Source organism: Artemia franciscana, chromosome 11 (genome assembly GCF_032884065.1).
Source record: "Artemia franciscana chromosome 11, ASM3288406v1, whole genome shotgun sequence".
Classification (NCBI taxonomy): Eukaryota; Metazoa; Arthropoda; class Branchiopoda; order Anostraca; family Artemiidae; genus Artemia; species Artemia franciscana.
The window spans coordinates 15,528,796-15,556,500 of NC_088873.1; the positions used below are offsets into that span (position 1 = coordinate 15,528,796).

Here is a 27,705-nt window from a genome sequence, read left to right on the forward strand (position 1 = left end):
GTTCGTTTTAAGTTTTAATGTCGCTCCTTACTTTCATTTAAAAAAACTTGTTTTTTTTTTATTTAATTTCTGAAAGTTTTTGAATTAATGCATGTCTGATTTTGGCTCTCCGTACATAAATTACTAAAATGAAATTTGCATATTAATTCTTTTTTTGGCTAAATGGCTTTCTCTTAGTTTTGATCAGACGATTTTGAGAAATAAGGGGTGGGGAAGGAGGTATAGTTGCCTTCCAATTTTTCGGTTACTCAAAAAGGTAACTAGATCTTTTAATTTTTAACGAACGTTTTTATTAGTAAAAAAAAACGTAACTTAAGAATTAACTTACGCAACAAACGTACATAACTTACGTTACGTTTTATCCCAATTCTTTAAGAATGACCCCTGAATCAGAAAGGCCGTAGAATAAATTGTTTGAAATTATTTAATTATTTTTAGCATAAAGAGCGAAGTATTTATCTCCTCCTAAATACCTCGCTCTTTATGCTAAAGCATTTTTAGAACCCTTCATATGCGTAATAATCTCTGTTCGTTTTAAGTTTTGATGCTTCTCCTTACTTTCAATTGAAAAAACTTTTTCATGTTTATATTTTCATTGTTTTTTTTTTATAGTAATGCTAGAAAGTCCTGCGCCCTTTTCATTGAATTTCTCTTCCCCCATGAAATACTCCTCCAAGGAAAGATCCTCCCATATAGCCCCTTCCCCTGAACCCCACACCCAAACCCAAAAAATCCCCCTGATAACATCATTACACTTCCCAGTAACCATTACTGTATGTAAACATTGGTCAAAGTTTGTAACTTGCAGCCCCTCCCCCAGGTACTGTGGGGGGTAAGTCATCCCCAAAGACATAGTTATTATGGTTTTCGACTATGCGGAACAAAATGGCTATCTCAAAATTTTGATCCGTTGACTTTGGGAAAAAAATGAGCGTGGGAGGGGGCCTAGGTGCCCTCCAATTTTTTTGGTCACTTAAAAAGGGCACTAGAACTTTTCATTTCCGTTAGAATGAGCCCTCTTGCAAAACTCTAGGACCACTTGGTCGATACGATGACCCCTGGGAAAAAAAACAAAAAAAAAACAAAAAACAAATAAACACGCACCCGTGATTTGTCTTCTGGCAAAAAATACGAAATTCCACATTTTTGTAGATTGGACCTTGGAATTTTTTCTACAGGGTTCTCTGATACGCTGAATGCGATGGTGTAATTTTCGTTAAGATCCTATGACTTTTAGGGGGTGTTACCCCCTATTTTCCAAAATAAGGCAAATTTTCTCAGGCTCGTAACTTTTGATGACAAAGACTAAATTTGATGAAACTTATATATTTAAAATCAGCATAAAAATCCAATTCTTTTGATATATCTTTTAGTATCGAAATTCCGTTTTTTAGAGTTTCGTTTACTATTGAGCCGGGTCGCTCCTTACTACAGTTCGTTACCACGAACTGTTTGATAAGAGCTACACGTTACCCTTTATCCGATATACGACAGGCATGCAATTCTTATTTACTTCAGTTCCTACTCGCAATTCCAAGCTGTTAAAGTTGAAAACTCTAACAAAACCGAATAGAACATTCCTGAGATCCGATGTAGTCCCGCCATAATATTGAACTTAGTTCCAAGAAAGAAGAAACAAAATTGGAAAAGAACTGTAAGATGTACAAACGACCAAACCTTTTCCGGTATCAGGTACTCTTTTCTGCAATAATGACTGGAGAAAATCAGTGCGGCGATTCCCGTCCTCAAACAGTTCGTGGTAACAAACTGTAGTAAGGAGCGACCCGGCTCAACAGTAACCGAAACTCTAAAAAACAGAATTTTGATACCAATATAAACATCAAGAGAATCGCATTTATATGCTGATTTTTAAATAAATAAGTTTCATCAAGTTTAGTCTTACCCGTCAAAAGTTACGAGCCTGAGAAAATTTGCCTTATTTTCGAAAAAAGGGGGAAACATCCCCTAAAAGTCATAGAATCTTAATTAAAATTACACTATCACATTCAGCGTATCAGACAACAAAACTCTAGAGGTTTCAAGCTCCTACCTGCAAAAATGTAGAATTTTGCATTTTTCGCCAGAAGAAAGATCACGGATGCGTGTTTATTTGTTGTTGTTTTTTTTTTTCCACGAATGATCGTATCGACCCAATAGTTCTAGAATGTCGAGGGGGCTCATTCTAACGGAAATTAAAAGTTCTAGTGCCCTTTTTAAGTGACTAAAATATTGGAGGGCAACTAGGCCACTTCCCACGCTCATTTTTTACCAAAGCCACTGGATCAGGATGTTGAGACAGACAAAAACCAATTAAATATGCCTTTGAGGACTACTCGATCCCCCAGAGTCCCCTGGGGAAGGGCTGCAAGTTATGAACTTTGCACATTGTTTACATATAGTAATGGTTATTGACGAAGTATAATGACGTTTTCAGGAGGTATTTTTTCTGGTGGCGGAGGGGTGGGGGTCGGGGATTACGTGAGATAATATTTCCACGGAGGAATTTATCATGAGGAAAGAGAATTTCCATTAGGGGGCGCTCTATTTTCCAGCATTATTTAAAACAACAATGAAAAATTAAATAAAAAAACAAGTTTTTTCAACTGAAAATAAGGAGCAACATTAAAAAAAAACGAACAGAAATTATTACATATATGAGGGGTTCGTCCTCTCCTCAAGACCTCGCCCATTACGCTAAAGTATTTTTGGTAATTTCAAAAGAGCTATTTATTGTAATTAAACGTCCTTTGTGGTTCATTGGTCATTCTTAAGGAATTGGAGCAAAATTCGAACTTTAGTGTATAGAGCAAGGTATTGACGAGAGGGCGAACCCCCTCATACACGTAAGAAAAATATACAAACATAGAAGTTCGTTACATAAGTTAATTTATAATTTACATATATTTATTACTAATAAAAACGTTCGTAAATAAAATTAAAAGTTAGTAGCCTTTTTAAGTAAACAAAAAAATTGGAGGGCAACTAGGCCCTTTCCCCGCCCTATTTTCTCAAAATCCTCCGATTAAAACCTGGAGAAATCCATTTAGCCAAAAAAACAGTAAAATTAACATACATATTTCGTTATAATTATTCATGTACGGTGAGTCAAAATCAAATCTTCATTAATTCAAAAATGTCCAGAAATTACATAAAAAAAACAAGTTTTTTCAACTGAAAATAAGGAGCAACATTAGAACTTAAAACAAACAGAAATCGTTACGTATATGAGGGGGTTCGTCCCCTTCTCAATACCTTGCTCTTTACGCTAAAGTATTTTTAGTAATTTCAAAAGAGCTGTTTATTCTAATTAAACGGCCTTTGTGGTTCAGGGGTCATTCTTATAGAATTTGAACAAAATTCAAACTTTAGTGTAAAGAGCGAGGTATTGAGGAGGGGATGAGCCCCCCCTCCATATGTGTAATAAAAATATACGAATATAGAAGTTCGTAACGTAAGTTGATTTGTAAGTTACGTATATTTATTACTAATAAAAACGTTCGTAAATAAAGTTAAAAGTTCTAGTGGCCTTTTTAAGTAACCAACAAAATTTAAGGGCAACTAGGCCCCCTCCCCTGCCCTTTTTCCCTCAAAATCGTCCGATCAAAATATTGATAAATCCATTTAGCCAAACAAAGTAAAGTTAATATGCAAATTTCGCTTTAATTATTCATGTATGGTGATCTAAAATCAACACCTGCATTAATTCAAAAACGTTCAGAAATTGAACAAAAAAAATTTTTTAAGAGAAAGTAAGGGGCGACATTAAAACCTAAAACAAACAGAAATTATTCCGTTTATGAAGGGGGCTCTTTACGTTAAAGTGTGACTCTTTCTCACAACTCTACCTTTTAAAACAATAAAAAAAAACTTTAGTGTAAAGAGCGGGGCGTTAAAGAGGAGACAGTCCCTTTCATATACGGAATGATTTCTGTTCGTTTTTTTTAATGTCGCTCCTTACTTTCATTTAAAAAAAAGTTTTTTTTATTCATTTGGCATTATGAATAGCCTAAAACAATTGGCTATTATTTTCTTTCCCCTAATTACCAAGTTTTGAAAACGTGATGTACAAGTGTATTATCGTCATATTCACAAATAGGACCACTAGGGTCAGAAAAGCCTAGCTTTTGAGGCCTAATCAATGAAGTTTCTATGGTAAATGCAATGTCAGTATTTCTCTAAGGCAATTTTTTGCAGTATGAGTGACATGCCTAGATATAAGGAACATTTTCAGAGAACTGTTACGATTGAAAAAGAGAAATCCAATAAACATCCTATAGTAGTTTTCAAAGAGCCTGAAAAGAGCTCCCCCCTCTTCCTTCTCTTTCTCTGCGCTCTGTCCAAATACGTGCTGGTATTAGAATAGCTTTGACAAGAAGACAAATAATAAAAAGAAACATGTGAAAGTCTAAGCTTGCAAAATGTGTCTCAAATATTAATCTCAAAATAAACGATAAAATGATGAAGAATGGTTGCTGGACCACATAAATATACAAATGTAATCAGATATATTAAAGTTTTAGGGTTTTATTTTGAACTAATTCAAACAATTGTGATTTAATTTTGTTGAGTCAACACTAACAACGAACATTCAAAAGAATCACTTCGTAAATACCTATTTTCAGTTTGACCCTGACTAAAGTGCACGCTTCAACTACTCAATGCGGACTATAATTACAAGACACCACTAACATCAGCAGCATATATTTTTCTTAGCGTTCGTACTCAAATCATTATAAGCAATACAAATTTTGAAAAAAAAAGTTCAAATCAACTTTTATTTTTTTTCAAGTTTTTGAAAAGTCGTGCAAAGCAAATTCTTTTCTAGATGTCCAAACAAAATTTCCTTGATCGTAATGCTAACTTAAATCCCTGATATTAAGGAAATATATTTTGAACAGGTATCAAAATATTGAAAACAATTCAGTTTTTTTCTGCGTCAAATTTCAGTAGCTTCCTCATTGATTTGTAGTCACAGTGCCCTACAAACCGGAAATACTAAAATATTATTAAGTTGCTGAGTCCATCCTCTGGTATCACAAGACCCAGTCACCAGTAAAAAAAAAAAAGGAAAAAAAAAAAACAGAAATTTTAAGACGATGTGTGGAGCGACATTGTCCTATGTTCGTGTATGGGTCTTGATTAGTCGTAGCTAAGTTGTTTATAAGCTGTTATTTCAGGCCAAATGCTGTTGGTTTTTTTTTCTGATTGGCTGCCTCATAGATTAATATTAATATTCTATTATAGAATATGTCAAAAAATTTAATTTTTGGCGATTTATCTAAAGGCATGCTTTAATTTTTTTTTTAAAGCCATCTTAAAGGGAGGTTCAAATTTTTTAAACTTGGAATGAACACTTTCTTTTATAATTCCCAGTTAAACATACTTGGCTGAGTTTTTTTTTCTGATTCTGACTGATGTTTTTTATGATTTTTTATAATTGGTTTTCAGGACAGTACAAGTGCTAAACTATAGCCAATTTACAACCTAAAAACCGAAAAATGCTGGTTTATTTTCCAGCTTTTCAAGACCCCTGTATAACTTCTATTTACACACAAAACAAATGAAAATAACTTTTTTTTATCAGAGAAATACTTTTCGCGTACCCTTTACGCTCATAAATTGAGTAAGGGATTCGATGAATTAAAAAGCAATGAAAATGCATCCGTTGAACCCTCCCCAAGTATTTCCATATTTGGCGCAGGCTCTTTTTTGCCTAAAAGTCAAAGCATAAATATATACTTCAGAAGAACCAGTGAGCCAAAACTTCTCATGTAAAGCTGCTTAGCATGTCTCAGTTCCTCTCCCTTACCAATAAAGGCTTGAAAATGCTGTACATTTTCACAAATTTAACTGTATTGAAATTGGATCAAGTTTAAACCCGTCGGTTTTTTTTTCAATATACATTTTTATTAGACAATATATGTTTTTCTCGTTTAAGTTTGTACTTAAAAAACAAGAATAACGCATACACATAGAATACTTTAAAACGGTACGGAGCAAATAAAAACTGCACAGAATATGCTGGAGCAGAAGTAACCACAACTACCCTAACTAAAAAAACAGACAACAATCCCAACTTAATTTTTTCTTTAAACACAACTGCCCTATTTTAATTTAAAACAAAACTACCGTTATTTAATAATAAAAAACAACTATCTGAACTTAATAATAATAATGATAATAAAAGAAAACAGCAACTACCCTAACTTATTTTTTTTAAATACAACTACCCTAACTTAATTTTAAAGAAAACGCAATAACCGTAAATTAATTTAAAGAAACGGCAACTACCCTAATTTGATAAAACAAAGCAACAAAATAACTAAATTTCCCACAGTCACTTAAAAAACATTCAGTGAATAACAATGGTATCGTTGTTAGTCTTAAATTGTCAAAATGAAAGTTAAAATTGAACATCTGACATTCCTATCAAAACTAACAAATAAGATCTTATACTTCCAAGTAATAAAAGATAATGATAATGAATATTTCCATAAGTTAACACACAGCATGGCAGCAATAAAACACGTGGTTGGTTAAAATTTTGCAAATGCTGAAAGGAATTTTTTGTAGTCGTGGCCTTTCGTCGAGCAAAAAAAAGTTTAAGAGCAGTTTTTTTCACAAGTTTTAAAAAAAAGTAGTTTGAAACTATTTAAATCTAAAACTAAAGCTTCCTGGAAAATAAATAATTTATAAATTGTAAATAAAATATTATCACTAATTATTATCATAGATTATAGTTATTGGACAACTGTTATGTCCTGTGGATATATAACCACAAGATAACGCAACCAAAATTTTCCGGATTACGCTAAATTTAAGGCGACCAGTCCAAATGCCATCAGCTATGGTTTTTGAAACACGGGTCATTGATACAAATTAAATAAAAGGCAGGATATTAAAAATCCTTACAGATGAGAATGTGTGCAACGATAGTCTGTAGATGGGAGCACCGAAAGCCTATATAAAATCGCTCTTGTTGTTGACAGACTTGCATACCAGTTCGATATATTATAGGCTACAATTTCCGTATGCATATAATATCTTAGACCCCACTACCCATCTTACTTAAAACCAACCTTACTTTATATAATTCGTAAGCGTCAACAATACCTAGTGAATCCTGTGAGGTTCTACGACAGGGGGCTGAATCCTATTTTTTCTCAAGGTCGGTGGATCGAGTTGAAACTTCAAAGGAAAGTTATTTTGGTGAGGGGGGGGGAAGCGGTGGTAGGTGGAATTTGTGTTTGGGATAGAATAGCAAATGCTTTTTCTCTAGTTCTCAAATGAGTATACGGTATAACTATTCTTTCTTTTTTAATTCTTACCATTCATCTTTTGGCAAGGTTTTATTCATTTGGCTAGCATGTAGATATTAGATAAAATTATAATTAAGAGAGTGAAGTTTTACCCTTTACGCATGTAATTTTGCTTCGTCGTATGTCATCCAAATATAAAGTGAAATAGCCATTTTTTTCATTGGTATTAAAAAAAAACTAATTCAGGCTAAAATTTATAAAAGTTGAAAGGGAAAGTAATTTTTTTGAAAATTGACACGGGATAATCCCCCAACCACAAGTAATTTTTGGATCTATAACCGTGTTTGTGAGCGCGTGTCTGTTTTAATCCCTATATACCCTATTTTTGGAAAAATCATCTGGTACCTCCCACCCCTCGCCTAGAAAGCCACACCTCTATACCTCCATCACGAAGACTAAATATAAGAAGAGGGATAGATGAGCCGGAAATATTATGTACTGAGGAGCTACTCTTTGGGAGCAACCTGGCACGACGAGTTGTCATTTCTAACGTTAGAAGTAGCAAATATTAGAAAATATTGTAGTGATGGTACACTATAAATATTTAATGCATTTACATTTTTATGACTAACCCCAAACTAAAGGAGGCTGATGTGTGGTAGACTCATCACGATAACACCTTGATAAACTTGGACAGTCAATTGTTTGGTCTTACATGAAGTTCTCATGAATAAAATTGACAAGGAGTCGCCTGCTTTCAGAAATCACATACTCCACAAGGCACGTCCGATGCGTGGCAAAAGTGTGCCAAACTTAGAGCAACTGTGCCAAGTGCTTTGGGGCTACACCACACGTGGAGGAACTGATCACATGTGGCGATATGAGATGTAGGCTACACCAGGTGGTGGAAAGTGGGTGACCCTGCTAAAACTGACAAACAGTAATTAGAAAAAATAAAACACGGAAGGAGGGACAAAACAATCTTTACAGTAAAACTATATGGCTAATAGAATGTTACCGACATTTTACCAATAAAATTGCCAAGAGAAAATTTTGCAAGATAACTTAGGTCAAAAGCAGATGTTTAAAGTCCGTAAATTAGATCCTGGAGAGACAAAGTGCTTTGGCGTTCCTCTCTTAAACTTCTGATTCTTTGGGTTCCCTAAACAAAGAACCAGGTTATATTCGTCTATATTTAATATTATCGCAAGTTTTGATTGACTTACAAAATAAAATTGCCACACACTCAGTTCATGCTTTTGGAGTGGATTCGCTCAAGGAACTGACGGTAAACAAAAATAATCCATGTTAAGGGCCCAAATTACCCGATTGTTCCCAAATGTATCCCCCAAGGTTGCTAGAAAAGTATTCAATGAGGAGGTAAATGGAGGGGGGGGGGTACGAAATAAAAGTCCACATATAAAGAGATTAAGTTGAATACGCGTTTATTTAATTCAAAACAGGACTTACCGAAACGTTTGAACTTCCAGGAGTTGTTCCATAGCCAGATGATGGCAAAGATGCAACTGACCATCTACGGCCTTCTCCCCTACTGACAAAAAATCACCATTAAAAGAAAAATTGGACCACATAAACAAAATAACTAAATAAGACAGTGTTTGTTGCTTCACTACTATTGTACCAGATTTATGGTAAAAAAAGAAAGAAAAAAAGCAACAAACTTGTTTTCAGGGCCTTAACTTACCTGAAATCTCATTTTTTTCGCTAAATTTGTGACATTTACTTAAGGTTTTAAGGCTATAGAGTGTTCTTAATTACATTTTATAACAAACACAGATAAAATGGATTAAAAAACAATGATTCTGTTTCGTCCCTATATCTTCAAGTTATTCCTTACCGTAATAGATTCAGAGTCTTTCACTTTTTTGTTTATTAAATCCCATCTCCTTTTTCACTTTCCAAAACTAATAACTGCATTAAAGTACCACCTACACTTACAAATAAACTACTATTATTGCTACTAACAACTCGCTGCAACACCAAGGCACCTGAGCCCAAAACAGCTACACACACTGCCCCTCCATCCCAATTTATTCAAAACCTCATTCTTTACAACCATCCAGGAAGTTCCCATTTCCCTGAAATCTTTCTCCCACCTCGTTCGGGGACGATCTTCCTTTCTTTTGGCCCTAGACGGTTGGCCGACAAGCACGATTTTTGGGAATCTGCCATCCTTCATTCGCAGAATGTGTCCTAGCCATGTCAATCTTTTTCTCATTATAGCACTAGAAAGTGGGATCGAATCTCATTTTTCGTGCAGCTTGCTGTTTGAGATACGGTCAGTCAGTCAGGTATCCAAAACGGTCCGTAGTCAATTTCTCTGGAAAACATTTAGCAAATCCTCCTCCGTTTTTCGAAGCGCCCACGCTTAAGAACCATACTTGACTACTGTCATTATTGTAGCTTGTAACATTATAATCTTGGTTCGCAGACTTATCTTCCCAATCTTCCAAACTTTTTTCAACTGTGAAAAAACACCTTGGGCCTTTCCAACATCCAAATTAAAAAAAAAAACTTACATTTTTGAATTCTTACAGCGTGGATGTTAAATTTAATTCTTGAAAAAAATGCATTTATGATAATATATTGTGACTTTAAAGGTTAAAAAAAAACTTGATTCTTAGTACTTTAAGTTATTTTTCCAAACAATGAATTATATATGAAGTCCCGAGCATGTTCTGACTTGTTAATAAAAATTAGTCGTTGCTTTATTGCTGATTCCGAAGCCCCTGTAGCAAATTTTTCTGAAAAATATCCAAGGCCTCTTAAATTAAGTAGGAGGGGTGTTTAACGGAGGAGAAAAATCTAAATTAAATATGATTGAATAGCCCATTTTTCCAGCAGGAAAAAAGCTAAAGATGATTTACAATGCTTGTCTTCGCCAGGACCGTATCCAAGAGGGGATGGAAATGGGGGGGCTTACCCGACTAACCCCCGTCCCCTTCGGAATTGCCCAATCGTAAAAAATAACAAAATTACATTCGAACAGATTTTGTTGCGTCTTGTAAAGTTTATTTTTGTAACCCCTCCCCCCGAACAAAAATACTAGACACTACCCTATTCTCCACCCAATAGCTGAAACGTAGCCAAACTTTTTCTTCTAAATACTTAAAATTAAATATCGGAACGAAGATAAATATGACGAATATCACTGAATCTTCAGCATCGAAATTAATTATTTGGTCCATTTTCCCAAAAAATCAATAACTTCAAGATAATGACGCTTTGGCTACTTAGGGCAGGCAAGTACTGAGAGAAGAGTTAAGCACTCAAACATACTACGGAATCTCACCATTTGCATGATTTTGCGAACATGCGAACACCCAACTATTTTTACTATTGCAATCTTACCGAAAAGAACTGCTCTATAGGCATCTACATCAATTTCTGCATACGTAGGCTGCATTACTTATGAATACTTTTTAAAGAGCCCTTTTTTTCTGGTTGAAGGTTTACTTAGGATCAGATATGTCGTTTCATAGTAACTAGTGGTAATTAGAATTTTATATTGCAGCGGTCAAACTCCTTCGAATACCTCCATATTAGACGTCCTTTTTATAACACATAAGTTAACAATAATTGAACTTAATTACTTTTATTGACTTTATGGTAGTTTTAGAGGAACCTTATAAATTAAGAAAAAAAAACCTGCGATTCGCTATACCTTAATTCTTAGTCGAAATAAACATAATTTAATGAACCATGACTTACTTTCGTGGCCCAGAAAGACCAAACGGATGACAAGGAGACATATTTCTCGGACTGTCCAACGGACTTCCTGTAAAAAAAAAGAATGATTAAAATCGTTGATTGTCTTAATGTGTAAAGGTTCCCCTTGCTGTTGCGTACAGTCTTTTGTTCAAAAGGCTACAAAGTTTGTTTGTTCGTACATATATTAGTTTAAAGATTAGGTTAGTGTTGTTGCTTAGATAACCTAAAGGATAAAGCCACGCCTAAAAACTCTGAAAACTTTGGTTAAAACACGCATGTCGTGGTCACCTCGATAAGTGGTGATCTTTGAATTAATACTTAAAGCCGTGAAACTGGAATGGCTTTGAACTGCCGTGTTAACCTCAGAAGACCTAAAATGATACGTTACCATAAAGGATCACCCTATCTCGCCCATTACAAACTTTTTCAGTTTGTACGACCTTACTATTTAGAATTGGTTGCGAGATCTTGCCATTACGTGTAAATCTAAGAGATCTCTACAAGTAGAGGATAAGAGAGGATAAGAGATCTAAGGTAGAGATCTAAGGATAAGAGATCTGTAGAGGATAAGAGATCTGAAAAACGACAGAAAACTAAAAGCCAACACTGACTTTCCCATGAATCTTAGAAAAATCACTTAATGTTTTTCTTTTGTGCCGGAGATACAGCTGTTCAGATTTAATAAAACTTACGTCATTAGAAAGTGTGTTTTTTTTTTTAATTAAACGGAGCCGACTTTTCGTTTTAAAGTTCAGGAAGGGCCAGTTTCTTTTGGGAAAATGCTAAAAATCAGCTCAAATTTGAACAATTTGGCCTCTTTGTCAGTTCCCTGTTATGTCACCCACTTTGACAAATCTCACAAATCTCAATGATGGCTAGTTCTCTGGAAGAATTTGCTAATGGAGTCCTTTGTCTTTGTGACTGTCATCCAAAAACTTCACATCGTTTTTCTTTTTTTTTTCGTTTTTTATATATATGGCTTTTGCAATTTGACAGGGAAAAGGGAAGTGGTGATGACACCAATACTGCCATGAATACCTCATTTACATAACCAGTTACTATCCATGTAACAGGGACAGCAACTATATAATTTGAGTCATTGACCTACTTACATGACCATACTACAAGAAATACATGATTATCATAATCCAGTTGGCATTTCATTTTCATATACCTGTCTGGACATGATTAACAAAGAGAGTTGAAATACGTATTTTGACGATTTACTTATATGAATATTTTTTTTTATTTGGATTGAATGAAACACTTGGGTATAGTAAACTGCCGAACTTATGTGCCCAAATGAATCAATTGCTATGGCATATTCATGTCCCACCTCCAAGGGACCCCCAATGAGCCTATCCTATCTTTTGCCCCCCCCTTTTTTGAACTTAGAATTATGTGGGGAATTTTTTTCAACTTAGAATTTTTTGGACTTCAACTTTTTATATGCAGCTGTCCCCATGGTACTCTATGACTGGTCATCGCCACTGACTAGTTTATTATATGTTTTCAATCATATTTTTTTTTTGTACATTGGAATGATAAACACTTGCACCATCTTTAATAAAAAGTGACAATGAAATATTCCAAGACAGTATGTACACGTGCTAAAGTTATCGTTGCGTTGAATGATGACAGACAAATATTTGAACTATGAGACAAGCATTAGTGTAGATCTTATTGGAAATGTAGGCGTGCGTTTTCATGACAGTGAAATATTAAATTCCTTTGGAGCATCGAAAATATTCAACTCTTATGACGATGGATGTGGGAGAGTAGCATTTCGAAAGAAGTTGGCGCTCAAAGATAATGCAAGCCTGAAACTAATAGTTGACGATGAGTGTCAACTTCTTGCTAATGGTTCTGGTAACACGTTACCCTTTGACAGATCCTCTCACCATCTTTCTGGTATTCACATTCAAATGAAAGCAAAAAGAGAAAAAGAAATATCTACGGCTGCAGTATTGTCATAATGCATATCTTGTCTGTGTGCCAAAACTGCAAAATATGTAAAAATAATGTGGTAATAGACAGTGAAATCGAAAGCAAAATATAAATGGTATTGGCGGACAATATAAATGGGGTACAAAAGACGTATTGATGAAAAAACAAACCGCATGTGAACGTTATTACTACCATTGATCGTATACCAACAGATATAGTCAATAAACCCAAAAATACCAATGATGAAATGTTTGATGCGACAGTAGCTGAGACCATGTTAAAACCCGTGTGTGACCCCAAAATGGAATGTGTGTCATGTCAAGAGAAAACATACTGAATTATTTTCTGGAATGGATTCAAATCATTCATTTTGGTTTTTATTATGATATTCTACATGTTGTTATTTCAATACTGAGACAAGCAAACATTCGGAGAAACACAAAAGGCGTAGAGACGAGACAAGCCACGCCACTAAAAAACAGAGGCACATAGAGGAGAAACAGATAAAAACACATACAAACACACAGAGTAAGATACAAAACATACAAAGACAGACACGGGGACAAACAAACAGGCAGTCAAACAGAGGCACGCGGAGAGAGAGATAGATAGAGAGAGAGAGAGAGAGAGAGAGAGAGAGAGAGAGAGAGAGAGAGAGAGAGAGAGAGAGAGAGAGAGAGAGAGAGAGAGAGAGAGAGCCCAGTAGTAGTACCTATGTCTCTGAAGATTCATTTTCTTACATCTCCAAATTTCTAATAAACTTTCTAAACGTTCACCTTGCGAGCATAAACTAAAAAGACATAACAAAGTAATGTATACAATATTTTTCTTGAAATAACAACATGTATAATATCATCATAAAAATAAAAATAATTGCTTTGAATATACTCCACAAAATACTTCATTATGTTTTCTCTGGACATGATACTTATTCCATTTTGGCGTCATACACGAGTATTAAAATTGTTTCAGCTAAAATCACATCACACATTTCATCATTAGTCTTATTTAGTTCATTGACTATATCTGTTGGTGTGCAACCAATAGTAGTAATGAAGTTCACATACGCTTTGTGTTTTCATCAATTCATCTTTATACCCCGTTGTTATATTGTCTGCCAATACCATTTTTGTTTACTTTCGATTTAACTGTCTATTACCACATTATTTTTATATAGTTTGCAGATTTGGTACATACACAAGATACGCATTATGACATTAGTGCAGCAGTAGTGCATCAGTGCAGCATTTCTTTTTCCCTTTGCTTTTATTTGAATGCAACTACCAGAGGGATGAGGATAAGATCTGTCAACGGGTAACGTGTCACCACAACCATTAGCAAGAAGTTGACCCTCATCGTCAACTATTAGTTTCAGGCTTACATTATCTTTGAGCACTAACCTCTCTGGAAATACTACTCTCTTATATCCACCTTCATAAGCGTGGAACCTTTTCGATACTCAAAAGGAATTTAATCTCTCACTGTCATGATAACGCATGCATAAATTTCTACATTAATGACAGACTCATAGTTCAAATACTTGTCTTTGTCAGTATTCAACATAACGATAACTTTATCATGCGCACACTTTCTTGGAATATATCATTTTCAAATTTTTAAAAATACGATGCAAGTGTTTATCATTCCAATGTACAAAAAATACTGAATGAAAACACATAATAAACTAGGTAGTGTCGACGACCAGCCTTTAGTACCACGGGGACAGCCGCATAAAAAATTCCAAAAACCATATTGACCAGCTACAACCAGTTCTCAAAAATCGAAGTCCAAAAAGTTCGAAGTCCCAAAATAATTCTAAACTCAAAAAGGTGAGGGGCATTGGGGGCTCCTTAGAGGTGGGATGGATGACAATAGGTTCCTTTTATAAAAAAATGCCATAGAAATTGACTCATTGGGAATCATAAGTTCGGGGTTTACTATACCCAATCGCATAATAAGACCAGTTTCATTCAATCCAAATAAAAGTTAATATAATAAGTCGTCAAAATACGTACTTCAATTTTCTTTATAATCACGTCCAGGTATATGAAAATGATATGCCGGCTAGATTTTTTTTTAATAATGTATCTCTTGTAGTATGGTCATGTAAGTAGGTCAATGACCCAAATTATATAGTCGTTGTCCCTGTTCCATGGATAGTAACCGGTTGTGCAAATGAGGTATTCACGGGAGTATTGCTATCATCACTACTAGGGGGAAAATAATGTTTAAAAGACTGACCCTAGATACGATTGTTTTTCTAGTAAAATCAAGCAGAAAAACGATGGTGTACAAACAAGAATTTTTACAGGAAACGGTCTAGCTAAAATCCTGGGGCAGTTTTTTCCCGTGGTGTACCTAAGTTAGTTACAGACAGAATATGAATGAGCAACCAGAAGCATCCATCAATGCCCAGTGTATTATGTTTTAAGATATGGCTAATAAAACTTTTATCGATTCTATTGACTTTTTTGTGACTTTTGCTTCGTTTTATTACATTCCAAGAGCTGGTAAAGTATTTCATCGTTTTACTGTTCACATTTCTTAATTTATTTATTTAATTTTTGTTGCACATTTTTTTATAATCACTCTATTTTTTCCTTTAGTTCTTACTTCTACACCATTAACTTCTTTTAACATATATTATTGTACACTACCCAGTATTTTTTTATTTCCTTTTCATTTAGCAGGTGGACACTCCCTTGGATGCACGGAATATCCTCTCTTCAAAAGTCGCACCTTAGTATTTATCTTGACTTTTTTTGAATAAATAGATTTTGGTTCAAAACAAGATACTACATAAGAAAAAAATACGTGGGTATTTTGGCAATGACACGACGTTACTAAAAGAGTTTGCCTAAAGATTCTCTAGTGGTAGAAATGACATGAAGAATATTTGGCTCATTTTCGTTGATCAAAACCAGCATAACACCTGCGAAAATCCTTTGCCAGCAGGCAAGACTCCTGTCTGCCTTTATAGCAACAAAAAATACCAAAAATTATATTAATTTTTTTCATGAGAGAATTGATAATGCGGTCTGATAGAATTTTTTTTTGTTTAGGAAAGTAACGATCCAAAAAACGATTTTTTCACGATCACGCTAGATCAAAATACAGTAGCTTTGCAACAATTTTCCAATATGATGCCCAAGGGTTTACGAACAAAGTCACTCTGTCTATACTGAACAAACAGAGACAAGGCTGGCGAAACAAATTTAATGCAGATCAAAGAAACACAGTGCATACCCCCTAGCAAGAAATAAATTGTAGATGCCACGATGAAACAGAAGAAAGGGGAGACTTGGGACTCCTCCCCCATGTAGGTCATTTATTCCTCCCTCGTGCATTAAATAGAATTATTGAAGCTCCAAAACATATTTTCCTGCATTTCTTATACCCACCCCCCATTGACGTATCTACAACTATTATTAAGTGACAATCAAGGGGAAAAATTGTTGCAAACCCAAAAAAACACTATCTTTCCCCTCCAAGTACCTTCCTCCTTAAAAAATAAACCCCTAATACACAGGCAGACAATACTTCTGATGTCTCCCTAATTTCTTTCATTACAAACTTCAGCTAAATGTTTTACCTTGCGAAAGTGGTGAATGACATCTCGGGAGTGTAGGAGATGTTGCCAGTATGAAGCTTTTACGATGACATGGCCTTCCACTTCGACGGGGGATCATTAAATCTTTCTAAAAGAGAAAACATTCAAAATTAGCATCTACGTCCCATTTTCTTGTTTCTAAATCCATGTGAAACTGAGTAAAATTGAACAGGTGTATAAACACATCTAACCGTGGAGGTGAAGTTGAATTTTCGTCAAATAAATGGACGAAAGTTTTTTTTTTTAAGGAAGAGGGGAAAAGATACACAGGAAGTATGAAAACCTTTAGTATATGTTTATTCAACACTTTTTTTCCATTCAAATAATTTCATTTTTGTAGAAAGATGTATCAAACAAGTTCAGCAAATTTTGATAGGATAATACATTCTGTGATTCCATATAAAAAAAGTCAAAGTAATTGAAGTGTTTTCTTGCAGGAAAAAACAAAATAGCTTATCATTCTATAAACAAGTTTTTCGCGGTTATGCACGAAAAGATAACTCATTTTTCGTCCTTCTTGGGAATATAAAAAACTTATAATTATAAGTTTATAAATTATACTTACAATTTAAAATAAAATCATGGTCCGCCATAAACAACAACCAGTAATTATTAGCATTTGTTTGCGACGGATTTAAGCAGTAGACTGTTTCGCATAGCCTAACCTATACTAGAGCCACTTAAGTCCAGAAGAGGGTGCAAAGGCCCCTCATCCTGTCTCCATCATAGGCAAATATACTGGCGTCGACCAGTACTGAGCGCTGAGGAACGGGAGGAAGAGCTAGCCCCAGAGGCAAAAAGTTATGTAACCTACAGTTATGACAGATAGTACACAGCCCCTTAATGTTATAGCAGAAAATGATTCCATAACATTTATTCGCCTTTCCTTAAAAGAGTAAAATGGTATTAATGCCAAATAAGGGCTGTTGAACATGTTAAAATGTACGGTTTTAGAAGGCAAAAAGACCATAAAGTTAGCATATTGTGTAATACGTCTATGGATAGAGACAGGACGGGTACTGATAAAATTAGCTCCAACTCCTTTATATGAAGCAGTTTGTCTGCTTTGTTTTGTATAAGTTGACCTAGACAATTCGCAACTTTGAAAGACACAATCCACAAAATACAATTATAAAAATAACTCAAAAAATCAGTTTCTCAAGTATATTTTTAGAATATAGAAAAGTTAAATAGAAGTGTAGTAATTTCTAAAAGAACATATTATATTCAAAAAGAAAATTTTTAGCCAATAGTTTGGAGTCAGTACAGCGAAAATGATGGTGCGTATGATATTTACAATCCGAGGAAATCCACTCAACATATTTTCAATTTACACTAATTTAAAACACTAATTTTCAGTAAACGTTACAATAGTATAGGGGTAATTATAAACGATTTAAGTGTTATGTTTCTTCCGAAACATGCAATTTCGCGACAGGCCTACAGCTGCAACTACCACCGAAAGAACAAGGTATTGAATCATTGGATTCATTAGTTTCAGACACATCCAATGACCCAACTAGAATTATGATATCATTTTGACTTTTTCTTAGAGAAAGATATAATAAATAAAATTTCCTATTTTCGTATTTCTGAAGTATCATTCAATCTATAAAAAGTACAACGTAAATTTCAAAAATATAATTGGGTAGATGGGTAAAATTGAATCTCAGTAAACGAGTGACGTTGAAATATTAAAATATGTAAACTAAAAATGCAGAAAATAACGTACTAAAAACATACAGATGGAAAACCATAGCTGAATTCCATGAAATACGTATATAATATGATTTAATCTTAAAGAGCAAAGTTAAGGTTGTCGAGAAGAGGTAAGATCAGGAATTTTTATCACATACCGTCATCAAAAAGGCCCAGACAGGTGAGTGTCAAAAAGCTGTTTTAACCTTAAAGTAGTAGAGCCTTTCAAATTAAACCCGGATTTCGGCTCCTTGTCAGGAGCCGAAAGACCCAAGGCCCATAAGTATCTTTGGGAGGTCCGAAAGATGATTCAGATGATATATTAGCTAAAACATCTGCGGCAGAAGGAGCTTTATGGCTCCCGTACAAATAATATCTTACGACACCCATGTTTTAAACGTAGAGAATCATCCTTCCGTCCTCTTCCACGAAAAAAATGTGCTTTTTCATTTTTCATCTATTGTGTGTTGAGTGAGATTCCATTTCTTTAAACTGATGGGTCAATACAACCGTCAAATCAGCAAAACGGTCGTAATAGTTTTCCTTCTACAGTAGGGATTACTCTTTTCAACCTCGAATAACCTTTTTTTTGGGAAGAGGGAGTCTGAGATTTCAAGGAATACCTGAAGATATACTTTTCCGTGCAACTTTTAAGAAGAAAAAACCCAATTAAATCATTAATTGGAGATTAAATTATTTGAATTTAGGAGGGGGGGGGGTGATGCTTCAGATCACTCTCGTCCCTGGTGACCTTTAATAATAGCGCTAGAGAAACAACTGTCACCTGCGTTAAGTATTTTTTTTTTGAAACAAGCATAGCTCACTTAGTGTTTTTAAAGAAACAACATATGTTATATCTAAACATTATAAAGAAGATAATTATCTTCAAAAAGAAAGTTAAGCTTTCATAAAGAAAAAAAATGTCTCCTCTATTCTTTTTAATATTGATTAGCAACCATAAATAACACTAATACCAATACGGACAAATTGACAATACAAAAAAGAAACTTTTGGCTGAAAATTAGATAAAGCGGTTTTACACATTTGTCAAGCTGATGTCATAAATGAAGAACTTCAGTCAAGACTAGAAAAATAATAGCATAATTTTAACCATTGCAACGTGCTACTTAGTCATAACTCTTAAGGTTATGCCCCAACGAAACGTGTCGAAAAAAGCCAAAAATTATGAATGATATGTGTTTTCCTTGATTTAGCGTTGCGCTTGAACTACAGGAAAGGAAACTGAAATGGTAAAAAAAAATGGTTTGAAAAACTTGTATCAACACTTATTTGGTCCCAATTATTGCCTACTATTACAAAGTCCAAGACAGTATCCAGGAGGATGGGTGCCGGGTGGGAACTCCCCCATTCCAAAATTTATGCCCGACTTACCAGAACGCAACAAAAATAAATTTAAACAATTTTTTAAAGAATCCTTCAAAGTTTGTTTTGCAGACCCCTCCCCCCTCCGAACGAAAATCCTGGATACACCTTTGACAATGTTTGAGTATCTTTTGCTAGATTTATCTGACAGAAAGTAAAAATACTGTTCCTTTTCCACCTTTACTAACTAAAAAAAAAAATGCCTTGAATCTTTACTCTGAATGAAAAGGGACGTCCAAACTCCACCATAAGGTGTACCTGTCAGAACGTCATGTGTGACACATAGTTCCACCAAGATTGGAACACTTCCGCCACGCTTGGCACCCATAACCTGGTGCATATGATTTCTCAAAGTGGCACCCCCTCGCTGATTGATCAAGATGTTTTTATTCTTGAAAGATAACGTTGTTCAATCCAACAAATTACAAACGGGATATATAATTGGTGTTGTAGTCGTGCATAATTTTAAAATTGTCGAAATACAACCATAATCGGACCCAGGCAGTGAACTTTTCGCAAATATATATATAGATTGCCGAACATCTTACATCAGCCATTTTCTTTATTGAGATTAGTTTTCAAACAAATTTCGCATCTAAATTTTAAGGACAGATAACCTCCTTAGATAACACAGATAACAAATTTTAAGGACAGAAAAGTTATAATCATTCTTTTTTCTACTTTCTTTCATCATGCAGTAAAAAAATCAATCATATCAACAAACCTTCAGTTGCATCAAAGATGAAATACAAGGACTGCCTAATGGCAAAGAAAGCTGTGACCTGGTTTTTGTTTGGTTGAACGACTGGACTCCATTCTTAACACCATCCAGTGCTAATTTGGAAACTGGCACAGAGGAACGAACTGTGCAATTTCCTTGTGAGTGAAACCTCGCCAGACCATCGGAGCGGAGAAGACACTGACGGCGAGGCGAAGTGGGCTCATTCCCACCAGCCATAACCCCGCTGATATAATCAAACTATGACCATGTTTGCTAAGAGTATGACATTGAGAAAGCTTATAACCTCCTTAATTCAAATTTCTACTTATTTCAGCTCTGCTTGCCATCTCCGAATTGACCAGAATCATTTTTTTCCTGAGCGTAGGATGGTGGACGTTGCCAAGGTTAAGGGATCTTATTTTTGAATTTAGAAGTGTCTTATTTATTTAGAATATATCAGGCTTCCAGTTTACTCGATATTTTTGGTTTTCTGGAGGCAGCTATGCCCCTTTCACTCCCGAATATGTGTCAATGGGCGGAATAAGAATAAATAAGGTACCAACTGAAAAGCCCCAAGAAGGGCTTAAAAAGAGACACGAGCTTTTTTATAATGTGAATCAAATTGGAAACCCAATTCGAACCAATCTTGACTTGGAAAAGCTTCGACATGACGGACTTTAAACAGTCCGTTGATTTTTGAATTATTAAATTGGTGGAAGTGACGAAAGACTTGAGGGCCATAACTAATTAGAGTAGAGCAAAAAAAAAAAATAGTCTCTCCTGGCACAACTTTTTACGAGCTGTATAAAAATGGTCTTTTGTGATTCATCGATCCAAAATTAAATACAAAGCTACAAACTTCACAAATTAAGCAACAGACAGTTTATGATGAAGATACCTCAATAATTCAAACACTGTTTTTCAACAGTGATTTGGAAAATTGGAAGAAAAACAAACCCCTTCCCCTAGATATTGAAAAATATATTTTAAAACATATGATTATTAAATACATATGATTATTCTTATATATGACTTATCGAATGACATTTTACAATACCCGAATGATCATAAGTGGTAACCATAAGTGGCAACCAAAAGTCATTTTAGGTATATCAGCCGTAAAATAACCAAAAATGGTGTTAGGGACCTTTTTCGTATTTCGAGTCCTACCACAACTGTAATACATTGACAATCTTAATAAAATTCCATGAGCAGCGCCGTCGAGAGGGAATATGGGGGAACAGTATCTTTGAAGGCTCGACGGGGCCTTGTAAGAGCTGACCAGACATTTATAGAATTTTTTTTTCTGTTTCGAAATATTTTCCATTTTGGACTTAATTTTCATTTTTTTTTCCTGCCTAAAAAAAAATTGAAAATCAAAAGGAATGGAAAGAAAAGTGAAGGGAGATGTTTGATAAAAATCCTCCAGGCCAAAATATGACAATAGGCAAAAATATGACAATATGACAAAAATATGAAAATATGACAATTTAAATATGACAATAGGAGACGGCCAGGAGAGTGTTGCGTATAATTCTTCGCTTCCAATACCCAGACAACTATTATGACTTGCCATAATCATATGCATTGGCATCGAATTGCTGTAAAAAGAGTTATGCAAGGGTAAGGAAGGGGGACACAAAGACATTTGTTACTGAGGGGAGGGGGGAGTCGTAGTTCATGACACCGCTACCCATAAACCATTCTTAAATCATTCAATCGACATTGGTATAGACTTCCTACTTGGCAACCTAAGCTAGCGATCTGCTTTGTTAACAAAATACAAGAATCTTTATTCTAAACAGATGTCCCCAGCTTTCTGATACAGTTTTTGATTCTTATATCTCCTTAATATACATACAAAATAATGTGATTTTCTAGTTCAGAACTATTTATTATGATTGCCAACACAAGTTTCACTTTGCTTGTTTTTTAAGACAACATATTTGAGACAAGTTTAAAGTTTTGGAACTCCAGAACAAGTTTTGACAAATAAAGAGAATCGAAAGCCAAATCTAATGTTTTAGTGTATATATATATATATATATATATATATATATATATATATATATATATATATATATATATATATATATATATATATATATATATATATATATATAGCCTTTGTTGCTATTGAACTTTGGTGACTTCATAAGAGAAATTTGGTGCGTAAACATAAATTCAAGGGTTCATAAGAACTAAATATGTAGACATATATATATATATATATATATATATATATATATATATATATATATATATATATATATATATATATATATATATATATATATATATATATATATATATATATATATATATATATATATATATATATATATATATATATATATATATATATATATATATATATATATATATAGACTAATTGGAGTCTAGAAAATATTTTTGAAATACCAAGTTTTTTTTTATTTAGTGGTAATCTTTATTTTCGCAAAACATCGTTGAGAAGGTTATATTCAATTAAGTGCTTTTACGCTAAAATACGTTTTAAAATGTCCAAGAAAACTTAATCAATTTTGCAAATGCGAGGCTCATCATTGTAATCTCAATTGCAACCACTTTAATGTAATCCAAAGGTTCAAGCTTTCTCAATCACATAGTCAAAGACTTGGATCATATCCAAATAAGGACCACTAGGAACAACCTTAGAGAGAGCTGAGAAAGCTACTGTTTCTCATCCAGTCTGGAGAACTATCACATCTCCGTTTCCAAGAGTTGCGTTTCTCTGGCCATCAATAAGCTAGCGCCTCCATTTCCTACTAGGTAAGAATCAATGATAAGCTCGGTCACACCTAGTAACATTTAAACACTCTTCGTTTCTTCTAAAAAAAACTACATTTTCGTAGTGGAACAAGTTATCGGATCCTTTTAGTGGGCGATCTACTGTAACGTCTACATACACGCAAGTCGAAACATTAATAAAAAAAAGGAAGGAATATGAGGTAAGATACGGATACGAGGTGGAAAATTAGTTATGTTGATGATTAGGGCCGTTTAAATTATGTGTAAACAAAACTCTGATGGGTAACATTACCCCCCAAAAAAAAAGCTTTTTTGAGTCTCTGAGAGCGAAGGTACGAAAACAGTTCACCACCTTCATGATAAAATGACAAGTTCTCAAATTATTTCCGCGCAGTTTTATGATCTTACCTCGGAATTTGCGTAAGGGGGGAAGATCTTCTTGCACGATTCTAAGAGGCCTTTTTTTTATCCTACTATGTCATTTGTATTTCACCGTAAAGGATGGATTTCAAACCTCTAAGCCAACATATCGTTGTCGTTGGGTATGGGGTTAAATTCATGTAAATAAACCTGTTTATTCATCAGCAATTTTACATTACTAAACAATAAAAGTAAATAGAAATGATATATCCAATGTGCCTAGTTCATTATTCAAAATAAAGATAATCTTTCGGATACACTACACGACAAAGGGCAGCATAAACGTCAAATGGTTTCCGCAGCAGAAAGAATAAGAGACAACAATTCTAACCCTTTCGTAAAAATGATTAGTCGGTCGGACACCAAAAAGATATAACAATATCATATTTAAACTGAAGTAGCCGTAATAGTTGAAAACAAAAAGCAGCTTTCATATATGATTTATAAGAAATGTATAAAATGATCAGATGGAAAATATCCAAATGTGATAATGTAATGAGGACACAGCTAATAGAAAAAAAACATTATAGAAGAATTTTTGGGCCACACCTAAAAGTGAAGGGTTGCCCGTTTAGAAAAATTGTGCACACCAGATGGTATACACTACGCATGGCAGAAGTGCACAACTTGTGATGCGCAGAGACGTATCTTTGTAAAAATGTGTCATGTCTGGCGGAACAAGTGGCGATCAGATATAGGAACCAGATGGTGGATAGTGGGCAGCCCTGCCTTAAAATGCACAGGATTGATTCATGGTTCGTGATGTTCTTGCTTGTCCGTATAAAGTATAATTTACAAATTTTACAGCAACCCATATTTCGAACGCTATATTGTAACCATGATACCCGCACGTGTATACAAATAGGGCATGGGCGCAATAACGTTCACAGAAGAGGGGGGTTTCTGATTCCGCTGAGATTTCAAAATCTTTAAGTTTTCTGGTATTTCGTACTATCTTTAAGTAGTTCATCTATTTTCTTATTTAGATGATTTTAGCCCATATTCAAGATAAATTCTTGCACATGCCCCTGAATGATTCCGTTCAAGAAACATCTAAGAACACTTCAAGGTTAAAATAAAATAAATATGAATATTTGAGCCTAAATATGGCCTTCTTTTTCAACCTTCATATGCCCAAACTCATAAAAATAATAATGCAGAAAATACACTTTAAACAAAGTGCACATCCGATCGCCCTCTTCCCATTTTACTGTCTACTTCTAAGTGTTAAATTACATGCAAATTTTTTTTCCCTAGCAAAAACTAACTAAGAAAAAGTATTCTAAAAAAAAGTTTTAGCGTTTCAGCTTAGTCATCTGACTCCTTCTCTAGACATCGCATAGTATTTGTTATTTTTCCGTGATATGTTCCTTTCAGTTATTGTCCCCATTTGCCAGTATCTTACGTTTTGCTGAGCGCCAGCCTTCTACAAATAAAATTCCCATGTACGTGCCTCAACTGTCGAGCAGCCTATTTTTGTCCATCTTAACTTCATGCTGAGTATCTAAATTTAATCATATGTAATTGCTTTTAGTAATTTTCAGCAGATATGAGTATTTTATAAATGCAAACATGAAATTAAGTAGAAGTGTTGGTCCTGGTAGCTAGCTTAAATTACCAAAAACACATCAAAGAAAGTTCAAACAGACTTTGAAATATACCGAGCTCACTGCTAGAATGACCCAAGTCCGATTTTTGTCAAAAATCTCACCCAAAGGTCTAAAACAAAATTGTAATAAATGTAACAAAAAGCTATCAATGGTCTTAGTCATTATCCCTATGTTTTAGAAGGTCATATTTCAACATAGTTTTTTCTAGTTTATTTTAATACTGATCGCTCAAAGTAACCAGTCAATGAAAATTAAACAATAAAAATAAAATAAGGGAAAAGTATCATTTCGGTAATGTATATTCCGCTAAAACCTGAGAGGAGACAAGACTAAATTGTCTGCCAGAAATATTCAATTTCTCACCAAAAGCTTATTTTCATAAAAAAAGCACATATAAAGGAACAAATTTTTCACGTGGCGGGAATAAGACTTGGAAGGGTGCTCAAAATAATCATGGGATTTCGGGAAGGTAGAAACCGCTCTAAGTAGGTGTCTATTCCCACTGTCAACTGGTTATTTCTCCAAAGCAAGGCGAGGGGTGTGGTTCCAATACGTAACCCCACCCCACAAATTGAGTCCCTAGCTACAACGTTTTTGGCAAGAAAAATTTGTTTAAAAGTGGAACAAACTACAAAGAACCACCAAAGAAGTGACAGAAGGGTGGGCCACAGTAAGAATGACCTTCAAAAATTTCGCACGATCAAATATTCAGACGAAGGCTTGAATGGACTACCCAAAAAACCAGTCAGGTGAAAACCACGAAATTGAGTGACAGATTATAGTCATTCGATTACGTCAGACGATTGATTCATTGGCATTACTTACATTATTCACATGACTTGTTGACTAAGTGCTATGCCTGTGGTAGAATTAATGCAATAAAACAGACTCAATTTGTCATAAATAGACTTTTTTACGAAGAAAGTATATGTACTAAGGTTACGGTGAATAATGTTTAAATAGATATGCACCGACTTAATTGATTTACTACCATTAGCTCAAGAGGGACTTGGTCATTCAACCTTTTTGGGTCTCAGGTACACGATTAAAATCCGGATCGCAGGTAAGATGGATGTTTAAGGAGTTGAGGAGTCCTCTAAGAAAATAGATTTACAGAAAGTATCAACACTTTTCAAACACTGATTGTTTTGCTATAATTTTCTACCCACCTGTAAAGGAATTACATCATCATTCTTTGTAAAACTAATTTTAATACGATACGAGAAATTTAAATAAAAAAGATCTGCCCTTTTTTAAACATATTTTCTACTAGAAATTATTTTTTAAGGGTAATTAATCTGACGTTAAACAAAACTTATTTTTTGAAAAAAGGATAGTCAAACTCGACAGCTACAATGAAGGCTATTTTCCTTATAATAAAATCTTTTTTTAATAAATAAACGAGCCAAAAAATAATAAATACTGGAATTAAAGTACTACGCATCAAGTTTAGATACCTCAGAAAAGCTTTTCTTCTTACAAAAAATGTTCATCTTTAGTTTTGGTTGTTTTCCTTTTCTTTGGTCCTGGATACAAAAACAATGAACTAAGTTTGAATTCTGAAGCTTTGTTAGACGGGTTTTTAGGTATTGACTTCAGCCCATCTGACGTTTCATAAAAAACAAGAGCTAAGAGCTCGTATGGCACTTGTGACGAGGCAAGAAGAGCTAAGAGCCAAGAGTTCATATGGTATGAGCTCTAACAAAATTCAATGAATCAATAGATTGATTTAAAAAGGAAAATAAGAGGCTTAATGCCGGTCAAGATTTAAAATAAGAGCACTGAGTCACAAAGTCATTCTAACTATCAAAATTCATTTAGATCCGATCACCCACTCGTAAGTTATAAATACCTAATTTTTTCTAATTTTCCTCTCCCTTTTGTCCCCCAGATGGTCGAATCTGGGAAAACGACTTTATCAAGTCAAATTGTGCAGCTCCCTGACAAACCTACCAATTTTCATCGCCCTAGCACGTCCAGAAGCACCGAACTCGCCAAATCACTGAACCCCTCCCCCCAACTCCCCCAAAGAGAGCGAATCCAGTACGATTCTGTCAATCACGTATCAAGGACATTTGTTTATTCTATCCACCAAGCTTCATCCCGATTCCTCCACTCCAAGTGTTTTTCCAAGATTTCCCCCTCCAACTCCCCCCAATGTCAAAAGATCTGGTTGGGATTTGAAATGAGAGCTCTGAGACATGAATTCCTTCTAAAAATCAAATTTCATTACGATCCGATCATCTATTCGTAAGATGAAAATACCCCAATTTTCATGTTTTCCAAGAATTCCGGTTTCCCCCTCCAACTCCCCCGAATGTCACAGGATCTGGTCGGAATTTGAAATTAGAGCTTTAAAGCACAAGATCCTTCTAAATATCAAATTTCATTAAGATCTGGTCACCCTTTCGTAAGTTACAAATACCTAAATTTTCAAAATTACCCCCCCCCCCCTATTCCACCAAAGAGAGCAGATCCGGTCCAGTTATGTCAGTCACGTATCTTAGACAGGTTTCTATCCTTTCCATCCAGTTTCCTCCTGACCTCACCGCTTTA

At 34.6% G+C, this 27,705-nt stretch overlaps 1 protein-coding gene across 7 annotated transcripts in view; it reads right to left on the reverse strand.

Annotated features, from left to right (window-relative positions):
* The window catches only part of LOC136032870 (microtubule-associated serine/threonine-protein kinase 3-like), a 217,535-nt gene that overhangs the window by 92,666 nt on the left and 97,164 nt on the right, over positions 1-27,705 (reverse strand). For 5 of the 7 annotated variants that reach the window (XM_065713284.1, XM_065713282.1, XM_065713285.1 and 2 more), the window contains 3 exons: positions 16,531-16,636; positions 10,992-11,058; positions 8,730-8,811 (listed from right to left, as the gene is read on the reverse strand). In XM_065713284.1, coding sequence (XP_065569356.1) covers positions 8,730-8,811; positions 10,992-11,058; positions 16,531-16,636 — 255 coding nt within the window. Of the gene's footprint in view, positions 1-8,729; positions 8,812-10,991; positions 11,059-16,530; positions 16,637-20,353; positions 20,630-27,705 lie in introns of those variants that run through there. The other 2 variants (XM_065713287.1, XM_065713283.1) reach the window with 2 other exon arrangements.